This window comes from Sciurus carolinensis, chromosome X (genome assembly GCF_902686445.1).
Source record: "Sciurus carolinensis chromosome X, mSciCar1.2, whole genome shotgun sequence".
Lineage (NCBI taxonomy): Eukaryota > Metazoa > Chordata > Mammalia > Rodentia > Sciuridae > Sciurus > Sciurus carolinensis.
In genome coordinates, this window is record NC_062232.1 from 64,728,645 (window position 1) to 64,745,363 (window position 16,719).

At 30.3% G+C, this 16,719-nt stretch overlaps 1 protein-coding gene across 5 annotated transcripts in view; it reads right to left on the reverse strand.

Moving 5' to 3' along the window:
* Positions 1–16,719, reverse strand: part of Rps6ka6 (ribosomal protein S6 kinase A6) — a 105,740-nt gene that overhangs the window by 49,432 nt on the left and 39,589 nt on the right. For all 5 annotated transcript variants that reach the window (XM_047535902.1, XM_047535904.1, XM_047535905.1 and 2 more), the window contains 4 exons: positions 12,998–13,114; positions 8,803–8,884; positions 8,022–8,102; positions 6,386–6,465 (listed from right to left, as the gene is read on the reverse strand). In XM_047535902.1, coding sequence (XP_047391858.1) covers positions 6,386–6,465; positions 8,022–8,102; positions 8,803–8,884; positions 12,998–13,114 — 360 coding nt within the window. The remainder of the gene's footprint in view (positions 1–6,385; positions 6,466–8,021; positions 8,103–8,802; positions 8,885–12,997; positions 13,115–16,719) is intronic.

Genomic DNA, 16,719 nt, shown 5'->3' on the forward strand with positions numbered 1-16,719 from the left:
CTAATTATAATACTCTGCCTATAGAAGTAAACATTGAATCAATTTTTTAAAGCCTGTTCAATGAATAAACTAATTTACTTTCTTTTGGGAAATGCATTTAAAATGCTTGCTCTTACCTAATATTCCAGACTTAGGAATCAAAACTTACTGACTGCATCTCTGTGCTAGTATGGGTTTAGATAGTCCCACATCGAGAATGGAGGTCTGAAGAGTTTAAAAGAAAATTAGAAATGACTACAGGGAAGAATTTTCAAAAAACATTTTTGACACTTCTATAATCTAACACAAGAAATCATGAATTCTGGAGCCTTGTCATATTGTTGTCCCTATAAACCTTGGGACCAGCTTTTAAAAAGTTTCTTTAAAGAAACATCTTGGAAGGGGATTCCTAAACAGACCCTATTACATACTGAATTCTGTTCTATAATGATAAATATACCAAGAACACACTCTATTGTTCATGCATGACATGTTCTGCACTAGAGCTAGACAGATATAAGCCAGAGACCTGAGCCACTTAATCACTGGCTAGTATCCCAGAAACACATTGGTCCTTTTTCACAACAGGTTCCATAGTTCTGGGAAACCACAGTAGCTCTCCCACACCCAATATTGTAAATTCTGGAAGTGAGATGGTGAACCACTCTCATCCAATTAAAACAGTCCTCCTAGTCTACCATTTCAAGACAAAATGAAGTAGACAAGAACAGGAGTTGTTCTCCTGCATGAAACATCTAAAACACAGGACAAAATATGTGAAATGTTTTTTTTTTCAAGACACTGGACAACTGTTAAAAAAAAAAAAACAGCAAATACTGAACGATGAGGAACAAACAAGGCATGTCCTAAAATTGGCCCAGCTTACCACCTGAAAAAAATTTCCAAAAAGTAGTGCAGGGAGTGCTAAATTAAATGAAGTCAAGAGACTACCTGATTTAATGGATTAGAGCTATGAGTCTGGGAGAAAGAAGACAGTATTCACAGAATAGAGAAACAGAACAAAGAAAACTGCAGAGAGAACTCTGGAGAGATGTAGACAGTCTCCTCAAGCATACAGCAGAGAAATGCTCAGCATATAGAAGTGAGGATACTATTCTGAACCAGGAAAAGAACCAAGGATTATAGGGATCAATCCATGGAACTCACACTGGGCCAGTAATAGTTCATGTTACCTCTAGCCAGAGCAGAAAAACCTCATACTTAAAAGTATCAGAGTAATCAGAAGGGTTTTACTTCAGTAGTAGAGCAAAGTTAACTCCTGACCAAATGCTATTCTGCTCCAGTTTAACAACCTTTAAAGTAAGACCTGAAGGTAAGATGTAAAACTACTTTGACATCCTGGGAAAAAAATTCAATATCCACAGATATCCATCACCTAACAAGGTACATTTCACAGTGTCTGCCATTTAGTAAGAAATTACCAATCATAGATCAGAGGAAAATACCTGACCCCAGGAAAAGAATAACTTTAAAGGATTAATAGAATCTACTGAGTTCACAAAGGACCAGGATAACTTCAATTCTCAACAGTCAGAATAAAATACCTCACAATTTGAAGGATGTTTGGTTAAAGCATTAAGAAAAGTCCTGCTTCAACAGTGGGGATATATTAACTCTATATAAAACATTGCCCTAGTCCCATATAACAAAGCTTAAAATCAAGACCCAGAGTTATGGGTGTAAACCAATGGTAGAGAGCTTGTATAGCAAGTGTGAGACCCTGGAATCAATCCCTAGTACTGAAAAAACAAACAAAACAACATCAACAAAGAAAAACCAAGACAATCAAAATATTTCAAATAATGGACAAAGTGTTTTCAATAACACAACATCAGTTCAGAACAAAGCTATATATCATATAATTTGTAGGAAAACAATGTATCTATAGCATGCAAAAAGTTACATTTACAATGTCTACCATCCAATTAAAATGATCATGCAAGTATGCTGCCATTAAAACATGATAGAAGTCATAGACAATACTTACACAAATGGGGATGGCTGTATTACAATTAAATTTTATTCATAAAGAAAAAAATTCTGTCCATATCTGGCCTAAAGACTATCATAGTTTCCTGACCCTAAGTTAAAGATTCATATTATAAACACTGAAAAACTATTAAAATAACAAAAAACAAAGTGCTGTAGTTAATATTGTCAAGAAAACAGCAATGATAAAAATAAAATAGTACAAAAATTAGTTAAAAGGAAGAAAAAGAGAAAACAACAATGAATAAATGAGAATTAAGGGTATAAGTAGAAAAATGGAGATTTAATCCCAATCATTTCAACAATCATGAAAAGTGACAACCCATGTAAAGATATTTCAGATTGAATAAAAAGTAAGGAAACTTTATGCTTCTTTAAGTATCACACATTAAAACATGAAGACACAAATAGGTTAAAATTAAAATAAGGAAGATGATACACTATGCGAATAGCAATACTTTTTAAAGAGCACCTGGAGTACTTTAATATTAACATTAAAGTGGATTTCAAAGTAAAAAAGGTAGAAAGTAAGTCAATGTAATGTTAAAAGGGTCAATTCCTCAAGAAGGAATAATGAACCTAGTAACAGAACTTCAAAAATAAATGAAACAAAATTTGACTGAAATTCCAAAATATACAAATCAATAATTATATTCAAAGATTTCTGTCTCAAAAATTTAGAAATTTGTACATCAAATTTTTTTAATTTATAAAACAAGCAGGTAGAAAATTAAGAATACAGTAAGAATACAGTAAGAATACTGTAAGAATACAGTAGACCAAATACTACTATTACCAAACTTGACCTAGTTGACATTTATAGAACCTTCCACCACCGAACAACAGAAAATTTTTCTCAAATGCACATAGAATATTTACCAAGATACACCATGTTCTAAAGCATAAAGCAAGTACAAATAAATTTGAGAATTCAAGTCAAAACAAAATGTTTAATGACTATCATGACATTAAATTAGTAATTAATATTGGAAAGATATATAGAAAATGACCAAATATTTATAAAATAAATAATGTTTCTAAATATCCAATGAGTTAAGGAAATAAAGGAAAATTAAAAGTAAGTTTAAAAATGAAGAGGGGGGGATGCCACATACAAATTTGTGGGATTGACATTAAAGCAGCAGTAACTAGAAGGAACTTTGTAACAATGCCTATTAGAAAAGATGAAAGTCTTTGAATCAATAACTTAACATTTCATCTTAACAAACTAGAAAAAGAAAAGCTAATGAAACACAAAGTAAGCAGTAATAAAGGCTAAAGCAGAAAACAATGAAATGGAGAATGGAAATACAATAGAGGGAAAAAAATTAATGAAACCAAAAGCTGAATCTTTCAGGAGAAAAATAAAATTGATAACCTCCTAATAAGGCTAAGTTGGACAAAAAGAAAAAAAAAGAAGACATAAATTATCAACATTAGGAATACACAGTAACATCATTAACAATTCCACAGTTATAAAAATGATAATAAGGCAACATTATGAGAAACTTTATGCCTATAAATTTGGTAACTTTGATGGAGAAAATCCTAAAAAACAGGGGCTAGCAAAGTTCACTCAAAAATGAATAAGTCTACATATAAATTGAATTTGTAGTTAAATACTTCATGGTAAACAAAACATCCAGGCTCTGATGACTTCACTGGTGAATTCTATCAATCATTTAAGAACAATTATCACTGAATCTACATAAAGTCTTCCAAAAAGTTGAAGAGGAAAAAATCCTACCCTACTTATCTTATGAAGAAAGAATTACTGTGCTAATATAAATAGAAAACAATACAAGAATATTACAAATATTCATCATGAAAATATATGTAAAAGTTCTTAAAGTTTTAGCAAACACTATCCAAAAATAGTCAAAAAGGATAATGCATCATGACTAAGTGGGACTCATACACAAATGCAAGGTTGGTTCAACATCTGAAAATCAATTACTGTAATTCACCACATTAAGAAACTAAAGAAGAAAAAAAATCATCTCAATAAATGCAGAAAAAGTATTTGACAAAACATAACATCCATTAAAAAAAACTCCCTATAAAGCAGTAAGAGAAGGAAAAACATCTTAAAATACCAACATTTAAGTTAGCAGTTTACAGTGAAATTCTGCTTCCCACTAAGATCAGAAACAGGGCAAAAATATCCACTCCCACCAGTCCTATTGGACTGGAGGCTGAAGACAATGTACAAAGAAAAAGAAATAAATGATGTTTATAATTGAAAGAAGAAGTAAAACAACTTGGTCACAGAGAACAAATATATTGTCCTTGAAATCTATTTTAAAAAAATTCTAGAAGTAATAAGTTGTGCTACACTGTGGTATGCAAACTCAATATAAGAATAAGTATTTCCATTCAGTTTAAAACTGAAATTAGGAAATCTATTTTATTGATTTGATGATAAAATTTATTTTTAGCATTAAAATATGAATCAGAGATAAATTTGTCAAAAGATGTATAAGACCTATACATTGAAAAGATGACATAACTGAAATAAACAACTGGTAAATAAATGGAGAGAGAGATCATGTTTATTGATTGGAAGACTCAATATTGTTAAAATGTTAATTAACTGCAAAATGACCTATAGATTCAATGTAATCCCTATTAAATCCTAGCAGGCTTTTGTTTAGAAAGTGAAAAGTTTATCTTAAAATTAATATGAAAATTCAAATGAACTGGAAGAGACAAAACAACTTCTAAAAAGAAAAGCAAAGCTCAAGGATTATACTTGCCTGACTTCAAGACATATTATAAAAGACAATGTGGGATTACCATAAAGAGATAAATGAACAGAATAGAGTATCCAGAAATAGTCCTTCATATATATGATCATTTGGTTTTCAAATAAAATGAAAGAAAATTCGGTCAAAAAATGAAAGTATTTTCCAATGATGAAGCTAGAACAACTGGATAATATGTAAAAAAACTTCAACACATACCTAAAACCATGTATTAAAATGTGATTAAAATGGATCAGAAATCTAAATGTAAATTCTAAGAGAAAATCTTTACCTGGGATGAGGCAAATATTCCTTAAACAGGATATTAAAGACACAATTAATAGAAAAAACTACAGTAAGACTTCAAAAGAATTGCTAAGAACTCCTGTTCGTCAAGAGATACCATCAAGAGACTGAAAAGACAAACTGTGAACTAGAAGAAAATATCTGCAACTAACATATATGATCAAGGAATAACATCCAAATATATAAGGAACTCCAAAATCTCAGTAAGAACACAAACAAATTAAAATGGAGAAAAGGTTCAAACACATTTTATCAAAGAAGAAAGATAGCAAATAAGTACAGGAAAAGATGTCCAATATCATTTGTTAGTAAGTGTGATGACATTAGAACTATGAGGAGATACTACAACTACACACTTATCAGATGTCCAAACTTATAAAAGACTGACCATACCAACAATTACCAATGATGTGAAGCAACTGAAACTCTTATATGCTGCTGGTGGGAATGTAAGTATATAACCACTTTGGAAAACAGTTTGTCAATGTCTTTTAAAGCTATAATATCCACATTCTATATGACACATCATTATACTACCAGGTATTTACCCATGAGAAATGAAAACATATGTCCATACAATCACTTGTGCATGAATGTTTACAGCAGCTTTATTGGTAAAATCCAAAAACTGCAACAACTCAAACATCCATCAACAGGTGAATAGATAAACAAACCATGGTGTATCCATAAAATGGGTAATACTACTCGGTAATAAAAATGAACTACTGATACATACAACAATGTGGGATGAATCAAAATAACTATGCTGATTTAAGCCAGACTAAAAGTAATAGATATTGTATAATTAAATTTACATAACCTCCTAGAAGACGCAAATCACATAATAACAAAAAGCAGATTCAGTGTGGTTAGGGTAGGAATAAGGTATTACAAAGTCACATAAGAAAACTTTTGGAGATGATGGATATGCTACTTATTTTGATTTCAATTATGTTTTCACATACATGTCAAAATTTATCAAACTGTATACTTAATATGTACAGTTTATTGTATGTCAATTATACTTCAATAAATCTATTTTAATGAATTTATTAAATATTACCCTGAAAGGCATTTAGGTACCTTGAGTAGCAAAAGTCCTAGGCTCATTCCTATCTAATTCAATGTTATTCATATGTTTTGTGTGTCTAAAAGTAAAATGAATTGCACACAGTAGTACATCAAGATGATTTAAATGACATGCAGACAGAAAATGCTATTAACTGGCACATCACTAAGTACTATGCAATGAAACAGTAAGAATAATTACCAATTGAATTGCTATAGGAAAATATGAGTTTTCTTAGTTTTTATTTCTACAAAATTCAGTAAAAATTTATACTCACCTCTTTGGATAATCTTGTGAAGACATCTCCTCCCCTGAGAAAATCCAATATTAAATACAGCTTCCCTTCAGTCTGAAAAGCTAATTATAAATCATAATGTAGTACCAGAACAATCTAAAAGGCTTAAAAAGCTTAATACACTTTTAAGCTAATATGTCTGTTTAGAATCTCATCCCTAAACAATATAAAGTGATTAAATATTTACTCACATGGGCCATTGTTGGATAACATCTCAAAATTAAATGCACTGTTTAATCCAGTGTTAATATAGCTATAAATTCCTTCTCAGAAAAAAATCAACTTTGCCTGTGGCTTTACACAGAAATTTCTATCACCAATGTTTTCCTGATTTTTTTTGTACCATGTTTTTCTACCACAGTCTAAACTTCACCCCAACCATCTATTGAAAATCTATTAATTCCATAAAGATCAAGAAAAATAACACCTCCTTCATTAATTTTTCCAGGATTCTTGATTTTCAATTTCCTATATCATCCCTAACTCCATCCACATGAAAATTATTTGCTATTACTCTTGAGATCTCATCATACTTTATGTATGCCTCTTTTATGATATTTATTGTGGTTTGATTTATAAATTACTTCATTTATGTCTGTGTTCTTTATAGATTATAAATTTCATAACCACTGCATTTAATACAGTGTTTTGCACAGTAGGTGCTTAATGATTAATGATATACTGGAGATTAAAGGTTCTCAGATAATGTTATTTTTATTCTTTTAGGGTAACAAAGAGTGAAAGAATAATGGATGCAAATTTCTTACAGGTCCTTAAAATACAACTGGGTAAATAGTTTAATGTAATATTTGTCAAAATTACTCTAAGAATAAAATCAGTAGCTGCTACTAATTTTTTAAATGTAAGAAAATGAAAGTGACACAGTAGACTGCATCAGTAGTTTCATTTTATCTTTTAGTTCCCCAGGGAAGCCATATTCCACAATCTCATCCATACATTAACACTGGAGTCATGATTCAAATTTAGAAATACCTGACTCCAAAGCTCCTGTTTGTTCAATGATTCTCAGTGTTTTTGAATGACATTTTGTTATTTCTATGTATAAAAAAATAGTTCAAACAGACTAATATGTTGTACTCAGGTTGGAGCTCAGTGGTAGAGTGTTTGCCTAGCACATGTGAGGCCCTGGGTTTGAAACTCAGCACCACATAAAGATAAAAAAATAAAATAAAGGTAGTGTGCCCATGTACCACTAATAAAAATATATTTTTAAAAAAATAGACTACTGTAACTACATGATCCTCTTGAATGGAACCAGGAAATAAGATTAATATTGTTATTATGAACAAATACCCAAATAGTTTACAAAAATTATCACAGTAGTTTACTGCCTAAGATCACTGGAGGTTCAGCCTAGTATAGGAATACTACTAGACAAGTATGCAGAAGACATTATCTTGTTACCTTGGACAAATTAACCAACACAGACAATAAAATAATTAAAATTAAAAGCTAGATGTTTGTACTCATTTCAGATAAATATATTTTACAAAGTTGAATAACATTAATAAATTTGAAGTATTTGTTTCTTGTTCTTTTATTATGTAAATGGGAATCTTCATTCTCCAATTCTCTAAATAAGAGAAGGATTACATACCATAGTGCAATTTGACAATAAATGGATGATTTACTTCCACCAGTATATCCCTCTCCATCTTTGTACGAACTCGGTCTCGAACTAAAAATTACAAAAGGGTAGAACATATTAAACTTATAATTTCAGTAATGATCTAATCAATGATTTACCAATCAAGAATATAAAATAATAAAATATAACTTCAAAGGTGCCTAAGTTTACAGTGTATATATTCCTAGATAATAACAATCATATTCTCAGAACATAAACAAATTCAGTATATATCTAGAGAAGGGTTACAGTGGCAAAAATCAAAATTTGGCTACTATGCATTTATTGTGTAGTAGCCTTTAATTGTGCAAATGAGTTTATCATTAGAAATTGAGCTTATTATTATTTCTATCATAGCCTAGAAGATAGTATAAAGTATATGTAGGTGACTGTGCTTTCTTAATATGTAACATCAACAAAGATATAACAGGAAAAAAAATAGTGAAAGAAAAGAGTATATCTAGATAACATTAAATTAAATATGTCACATTTCTTTCTTTTTTTTTTTTTTGCGGTACTGGGGATCGAACTCAGGGCCTTATGCTTGCGAGGCAAGCAATATGTCACATTTCTAAGCATGAAATTTTTACCAAGATACATTCTCTTTAATTCCTTACATGCTGGTTCAAAAACTGTAAGAATTACTAATGTTAAGAAACCACATCTACTCACATTATATATGCAATGTATAGCATATTACTTAAAATAAACTATTCCAAACTCTATTTTAATAAACTTTCTAATTTTCTACCTTTTAAAGAAGCTTTTTTTAACACCTTCATTGCATAGAGTTGCCCAGCATCAGGACCAGTCTTCTTTCTGACCAGAAAAACCTAATAGGAAAATTTTTTTAAAAAGTGAAATTCACGTCATTGTTTTTTGAGTTTTTTCCTCATTTTTTTAAGGTTGACCAACAGGTATTAAGGCACTTAGACAAGAGCAAGAAGTTCAGGTATGCTACTGCAGTCAAGTAACTACAGATAAAAATAATAGGCTATATGTTTCAAAAAAGCTAGAAAAATGAAGACATTCTTGGCTATCCATAAACTCACTAGCTCATATCTTTGTTCTTGCATTTTCTCTAATGTTATAAAGATACTTTCCCAGTAAGTAATATAGTAATTTATATTTTTAGTTAGTATATTCTCATATTCTCCTTCATTGAGTAAATCACACTCTTCATACAAACCACTTTAGGAATGAAAATTTTAAAAGGAAATGACATGGTACTATACTTTGAGAAGTTTGTGATATAAGAAATAAAATAACAATGAATGACTAATTTGAGGTGAAGTCTTCCTTCTAAAACCCAGGCCCATGTCCATGTCCTTAATAAAGAAACAAACAAAGTTTATTACCATGAATTTGATACTTCCATTTCTCTTTATTTATTGGTCTATTTTAGAAGTTACCAGACATTCTATTTTCTAGTGAGTAATCACAGGCAATGCTTATCTACTGTCTGACACATAAAAGAATCAAGATGATACATTATCTCAATATACAAGTGAATGTTAACTCTTTAATGTTACTAAGAAAACTTAAGTATTATACTATCTTTTCAAATTAAGAATGTGACTCATTAAAAGCTAGGTTTTTACAAGGCTTCAGTTATGAAAGAAATATGAAGAGATTATAGTTTTATAAGAATTATTCATTAGAAAAGAATTTTTTTCTTCTTTCAATTAATAAGTAATACTTGTTCTCCCTCTCAACCTGCTATTACAAACCCTAAGAAGTTCTAATCAAGTGTTGTTGCTTAAGTTTAAAATGCAAATAAGTAACACAAACTTATTCACCCACAATTGCAGATGGAAGAACTGTTTATTTTTGTGTTTCCCATTTCCCTAGGTATAACTCAAAACCCTTAACTGCACATCATGTATATGATAATTATATTTCAACACAATGGGGAGGTGTCTTAATTCAAAATCTATGACATGGTATTTGTACCATTTAATAGTAATCAGTTTGTCATTGTTTCTATTATAAATGGTAATATATGAAAAATTAGCTACTTCAGTATACAACCCAAAAAATTACACAAGTGTTCTGCTTTAAGACATCTATTTTATTTCCAGATGCAGTCAAATTATTCTATATGTACTTTCCATTTCATCATAGAATATTAAAAATAAGGGTATATCAGGGCTGAGATTTAATAAAATTTTAATAAATTATTTAGATAAACTGCTAATCCCTCATCAAGGACAACCTTAAGGTTGGGGCAGTGAAGAACACAATGATTACTGGTACTATTTAGACTCCCTACCTTTATTGTGCCAAGGTGCTAGCAGTTGTACAATTAATATCTTAGGATTACTATAAAATTGCTTTGACCTGAAGATTCCCTGAAAGGGTCTTAGGGATGTCCAAGGATATGCAAACCATACATGAGAAATACTATTCCAGAACACAGTCCTTAGAGGAACTGCAAAAAATAAGTACTCAGGGTGATAAGAGGGAATAAGGAAGAAAGAAATACTCTAGGTTTTCACAAATATGCTGTCATACAAAACAGCCATTTTTTTTACTAGCTCTTTTAACATTCCTTAGAATCCCAATATGTCATCTATAGAAGTCATCATTCACAATATAGAGAAGTAACCATTTATTTGTTCATTACCTGGTCTCCTTTTTTCAGTCTAAGACATCATATCTCTCTGTCCTTTTTTCACAAACAACTATAGAAGGAGTAGTTTGGCTTCCAACTATTGTATATAAAACCAAACCTATTCTAACAGGAAAGAATCCTTTTCAGTTACACTAGTATTATTTTAGGAAATTGCTCGGATGGGAAATGAATAACTTCAATATATTTTTCTGTCAATAACATGGGCTTTTATATTTTCCATTAATGCTAATTAAGAAGTACTCAATTAGCATTTGTTCAGGTGAAGTAGAAGATCACACATATTTAAATGCTGATTATAGAGAAAATACCTACTAAAGAATATTTTAAAATATAAAAATATATTTTTAAAACCTTTCTTGACAGTTATTTAATAGCACAAGAGTTTGATATTTTTTAAATATATTTTAAGTCCCACACTTAAAGGCTTTATTACCACAAAAGCAAAAACATTCTTTTTTATAATTCATGAAAGTATGCTTTATATAGATATGATTTGTTGTCTGATATATAAATAAGTCCAATCTCATGATTTCAAACATGTTTATGCCTGAATTTGTTTTAGAATAATTCAAGTTTTTAAGTGTACTACATTTTAAACCATATGTTATTGATCATTAATAGCATAATACTATATATGCTTTGGAAGGAATTTTATATGTACCTTTCATGATGATAAAGTTTGCTTTTTAAAGTGTAATTTGAATTGACTTTATTAGGATTTCCCCCCACTAAATAGACTATTAAGACATTTAATATCATAAGACCATAAGACTTTATATGAACTAAAAATCCCATTTACTGCCTTTTAACAATACAAACTTTATTTAAAAAAACTTAAATAAAACTCTGCAGCCCAAAGTTTCTTGGAATTGCTCCTACACTTATCTGATTCACAGCCTTGTCCAAATTCCTGAATAGGCTCAGCATATAACAAGTCATACCTACACAATGCCTATACACAAATGATGTAATCCTGACAAACAAGTACATTCACATCCTAAGAAGCAAAATAATAAGTAAATTAAAAAATTAATTAATTAATAAAACAAAAAACACTTCAATATTTCTTCGGTTTGGTTAATTAACTGCATAAACTTCACTATTCTATATTTTAACATTACGAATTTAAAAAAAATAATTAGCAGTGTCCTTGTTGAACCAAATTCCTGCACAAAACTGAGTGTTCCATGAATTTAAGGACTACAATGACAACTCATCATATTGAATGTGAAGATATGATTGAAAAAGTTCAATATATTATACTATTCTCTTTATGAAGATTCATGAGAGAAATTTTTCTCTTCTTTTTAATCTGCTTCTACTTTAAAGATATTATCAATAATAACACATTAGAATACAACAGCTTTCTTACACTGGTTGCCAGAAAACTGAAGTCTTCATTTTTGGCCCATTTTTGGAAGACTTTTAGGCCATTATGTCATACATTTGTGAAAAACAACATGAATTCCTAGATTCATCTAATATTTTCTGCTCTAATATTTCTGCTTCCATTTACATTGCCACTTATATTTAATACTATTTTATTTAATATTCATCTATAAAAGCCTTAAATCTTTCAATAAGGCTAGGAAGAAATAAATGCATACATAAATATATATATATCAATAACAAAACAATTAATCTTAATGGTTTGAAATGTTTGCATGGTGAAATTTCATTTAAGCCAAATTCATCTCTATTATTCTAAAATTAAGATCATAAAACAGTTAAAAATTTAAAAAAATAGTTAAATAAAGATTACTCTCAGAATCATTAAAATAAAGGTGTCTAGAATGCACATACCTACTCTACAGGTCAGTTTGAAAACCACCTCTCCACCACCATTACAATCTATTAATAGCCCTTTCTAGTTTTTCTCTCCCTGGAAAACTGTTCAAATCCTATCTACTGTCTTTAGATATCTCCTTGTACCAATTTGCTGCCAAGCCATAATCCATCTCATTTTGTCCTTTGTGTGTCCCAAAAATGTTTCTATATATTTCACATATTATATTCTACACTTCAGAGGTATTAGGTTACTTTAAGACAATTAATATATACATTACATTCATCAATACTATTCATACAACTGTTGTATAAATACTGAGTATTCAATAAATGTCTTTAAAAATGTTCCAGAGTACTACAACTAATCACTGCTCAGTGGCAGTGCATTCACTTAGCACATGTGAAGCACTGGGTTTGATCCTTAGCATTGCATAGAAGTAAACGGATAAAATAAAGGTATTCTGTCCATATACAACTACCAAAACATTTAAAAATAACAAATGTAGAAAAAATTATTCATTACCTTTCCAAATGATCCCTGACCAAGAACCTTGAGCAATTCAAATTGGGCAGGATCTGCTTTCTCATAACCTTCCTTAACATGATGAGTAATAGGGATTTCTTTAACAACACCATCATCCTGTAAAAAATAAATCCAAACTATACTCAAATATAGTTCTAACATCTTGCAATTAGCTCTATTTAAAACAGAAATCATATACTATCCACCTCCTTCAATCTATCACATAGTTTTATGGGCTATTTCTATCCCCATTCCCCTGTTTTCTAACTTAACATGCAGGTACACCACCACTATCTTCCCTATCATATATTTTTCTGTGAGTGGAAGCAAGCAAAATAAAATCTATGCTTCAGTTTTCCAAAAAGGAAATAATAAACTGTTACCAACTAAAATTCTCAAGACCCTCACTGTATTGTGACTTATGAGGCAGAGTTAGTCAAGATAAAATCTTGTAAATTGTGAAGTATGGCAAAAAATGTAAACTTCAAGCGTTACTTTCGATAATGTTTTACTATATCCTTTTGAATAGTTAAGTGTCTAATTAGACACATCAATGCAAAAGAAACTGACATAAATAAAAGAAAATTTTGAGAGCTCAAAAAATGTTTCCAGGCCATGATCCTACTTTTATTGAATAACTGAATATAAATTACATGCCAGATTTTCTTTCATCTGGGCCAGGCAGAAAGAAAGCCACTCAGGGAATATTTGAGCCCTTTGGTACAGGGTTCCACTCAGCTGTATGACTACATTCAAGTGAGTTATAATTCTAATCCCTAAAGAAAGCATAGTTTCTAGGGAAAAAAAAAAACTCAGTTGCATTACTTATCATAAAATAACACATCTGGAAGGATCTGGAAAGGTCTGGAAGGGATACATTATCCAACCCTCTCACACAGATTTTTCCATGAATAGTTATTCACAATGTCTAGAATTCTTGAAAGTTTTCCATTATACCATATTAATACTGGTCTGGATGTTAAGAATATTCTTGATCAATTTACCCTTACATTAACAGACTAATCAATGATGGCTATGGCCAAGGTGTAGAATAATGTGGTCCCAAATTAGACAGGCTTCATGGCAGCTCAAATAATTTCCATGTTACATAGGTAATCAAACATTCACTCTATCAAGAGAGTGCACAGGCAGAGAAATTTTAGTTTTAGTTGTTAGGAACCATTATTAAATCAATCAGAAAAAAATACTAATTGACTCAGAGTATGCCAATGGATGTTTCTTATACAACAAAATAACATTTAGTAGACAATTTTAAGTAGTCAGAGATCTGTAAATTTTAATAAAAATAAGGACTGAGGACATAGCTCAATGGCAGAGCACTTACCTAAGTGTAAGGCCATGGGTTCAATCTCCAGTGCCCACACAAAAAAATAAATAAACGTGCTATGAGTCAGCTTTACCATTTGAAAGGGTCCTTTCTTTTTTATAGTCAATAATTTTTTAAAATGTTAAAGTACATGCTTTGTAGATGACGCTTTTGAAATCTATTAAATTATGATGTATTTGTATCTTTAAAATATGTGTACACCAAAAACAATAGATTACATGTTATTAATATTATAAATGAGTTTTCACTACATATTATACATATATTACTGGTCTTCCAAGTATGAAAGTTTCTGGAAGTTTTTTCCTGTGGAAAGAACATTAGAAGAGATGAGACTTGCTTTTATTCCTAGCTCTGTCATGCACAAACTAAGCACCCTTGACCAAATCACAAACTGCTCTCTACTTCAGTATTTTCAGATGACAAAGGGGTCTTGTTGGATGGGTGTCCAGACCTGGATTCTATATTGAACACAACATACTATTTTCATGGTTAAGAAGGCACTTCAGGTACCTAGCATGTTTAACATCATTACAAGCATGGATCATGATAACATCAGGTTTTTTAAGAAGTGCTCTAAATTGGGAAACAAGTGTACACTAATTAGGTTCACCAAACCTAAACAAGTCTTCCATATGAAAATGTCGATTCAATACCCCTTCCTCCCTTTATTAAAATTCATACATGCCCATGCTTTAAAACTGCAATATGTCTCTTGATTTTCAACAGAAGTGCCCTAAAGGCTCCTAACAGGAAAATGTTAGTAGATAAGAAAGACCCCTCTTCCTAGCAGGCAGCCACCATAAAATAATGTTATAATGTGTTCTAATATCTTATCTTTCTTTCCTACTGGACTGTTAATTTCTTCAATGCAGCAATTACCACATTCATCTCTGTATTCCTAACACTTAGTACAATACTTGTTTGATCTTATGGGAGAAGAAAACTAAGGAGTTTTATAAAAATAGAAGAAAAACATATTTTAGAAAGAAAAATAGCTCTTACCAAACATGTGAAAAAGGTAGTTTTGTGAGATAATAGATATGGTAATTTGTTTCACTATATTAAGCATTTCACTATGCATGTGAAAACATTTTATATATCTTAAATGCATACAATAAAAGAATTATTTTAAAAGGTAAAATTAACCAATAAGAAAAATCAAAATTATTTTAAATAGTTAAAAAAATTATTGGTAGATGTTATACAAAATAGTGGGTTTCACTGTAGTATATTCATACATGCACATAACATAATTTGATCAATTCAATCCCTAGTATCTCCTCTTGTCCTTCTCTCCTCCAGACCCCTGGTCTCTTTCCTCTACCCTAATCTTCTTCTATTTTAATAGAATCTGTTTTTCCCATTTTTCTTTTTAGCTTCCATATGAGAAAAAAAAAATAAGGCATTACCTTTCCCAGCCTGGCTTAAATGGATAGAACTGGAGAGCATTAAGTTAAATACTTTCTAAAAAGCAGAAAAATATATACGTAGAATCTATTTTGAATATATAAAGGAAACAATAAAACAGGAATCTCATTCTGGGTAATGGAATTATGTGAATTTAAAATATTACTAACCTTCCGATAGCAATATTTCTATATTTATTAAAATGAGCATTTTTCCTTTAGAGTGTGAAGAATGTTAATGAACTTTTCCCATTATTCATAAACAGTATTTTTATTACACTGTACTGTATTCAACACAAATGAAGGACATAATAACCCATAATCTGTATTTTTAAATGCTGATATTTATTTAATGCTTATCCATTTGTCTTTTTAAATAAATACATTTGTTCCTAGGCAACCATCTGCTACACATTAAATCATTAAATTACAGGAGGTTTGCCTTTAAGTGGATAGAATTTTATATTATAGTTGGTTTGTCTTTAAGTAGATAGTAGTATATAATGGCCTATGTACACATAAGAATCATCTATAGAAGAAAAATGTATTTAACACACTTATTTGGATCCCAGTTCCAGAGATTATGGTTCAGGAAAACTAGGGTGGTTAAGGCATGCGTACTTTTAAATCTCACCAGATGATTATTCTGATACTTGTCTAGGATTTTGGTACTTCAAATATGGGTAATTGAAGTTATATATATATATATATACACACACACACACCAATGCAGATATTTACACATAAAATATATATACAGATATATTTCTTCATGAACATACATATATGTAAGTGCTTACAGTTACTTATTATAGGAATGTTTTATCATTTGTATGCCACTAGCTTTTTTTTTACTATCAAAGTAATGGATGCCTTCCTGTGTTACCATTTCCAATATTGTCTTTTATTATTTCCTGTTTCCCGCCATATCCCTAAATATTGCAGAACATAGTGCAGCATTCCCA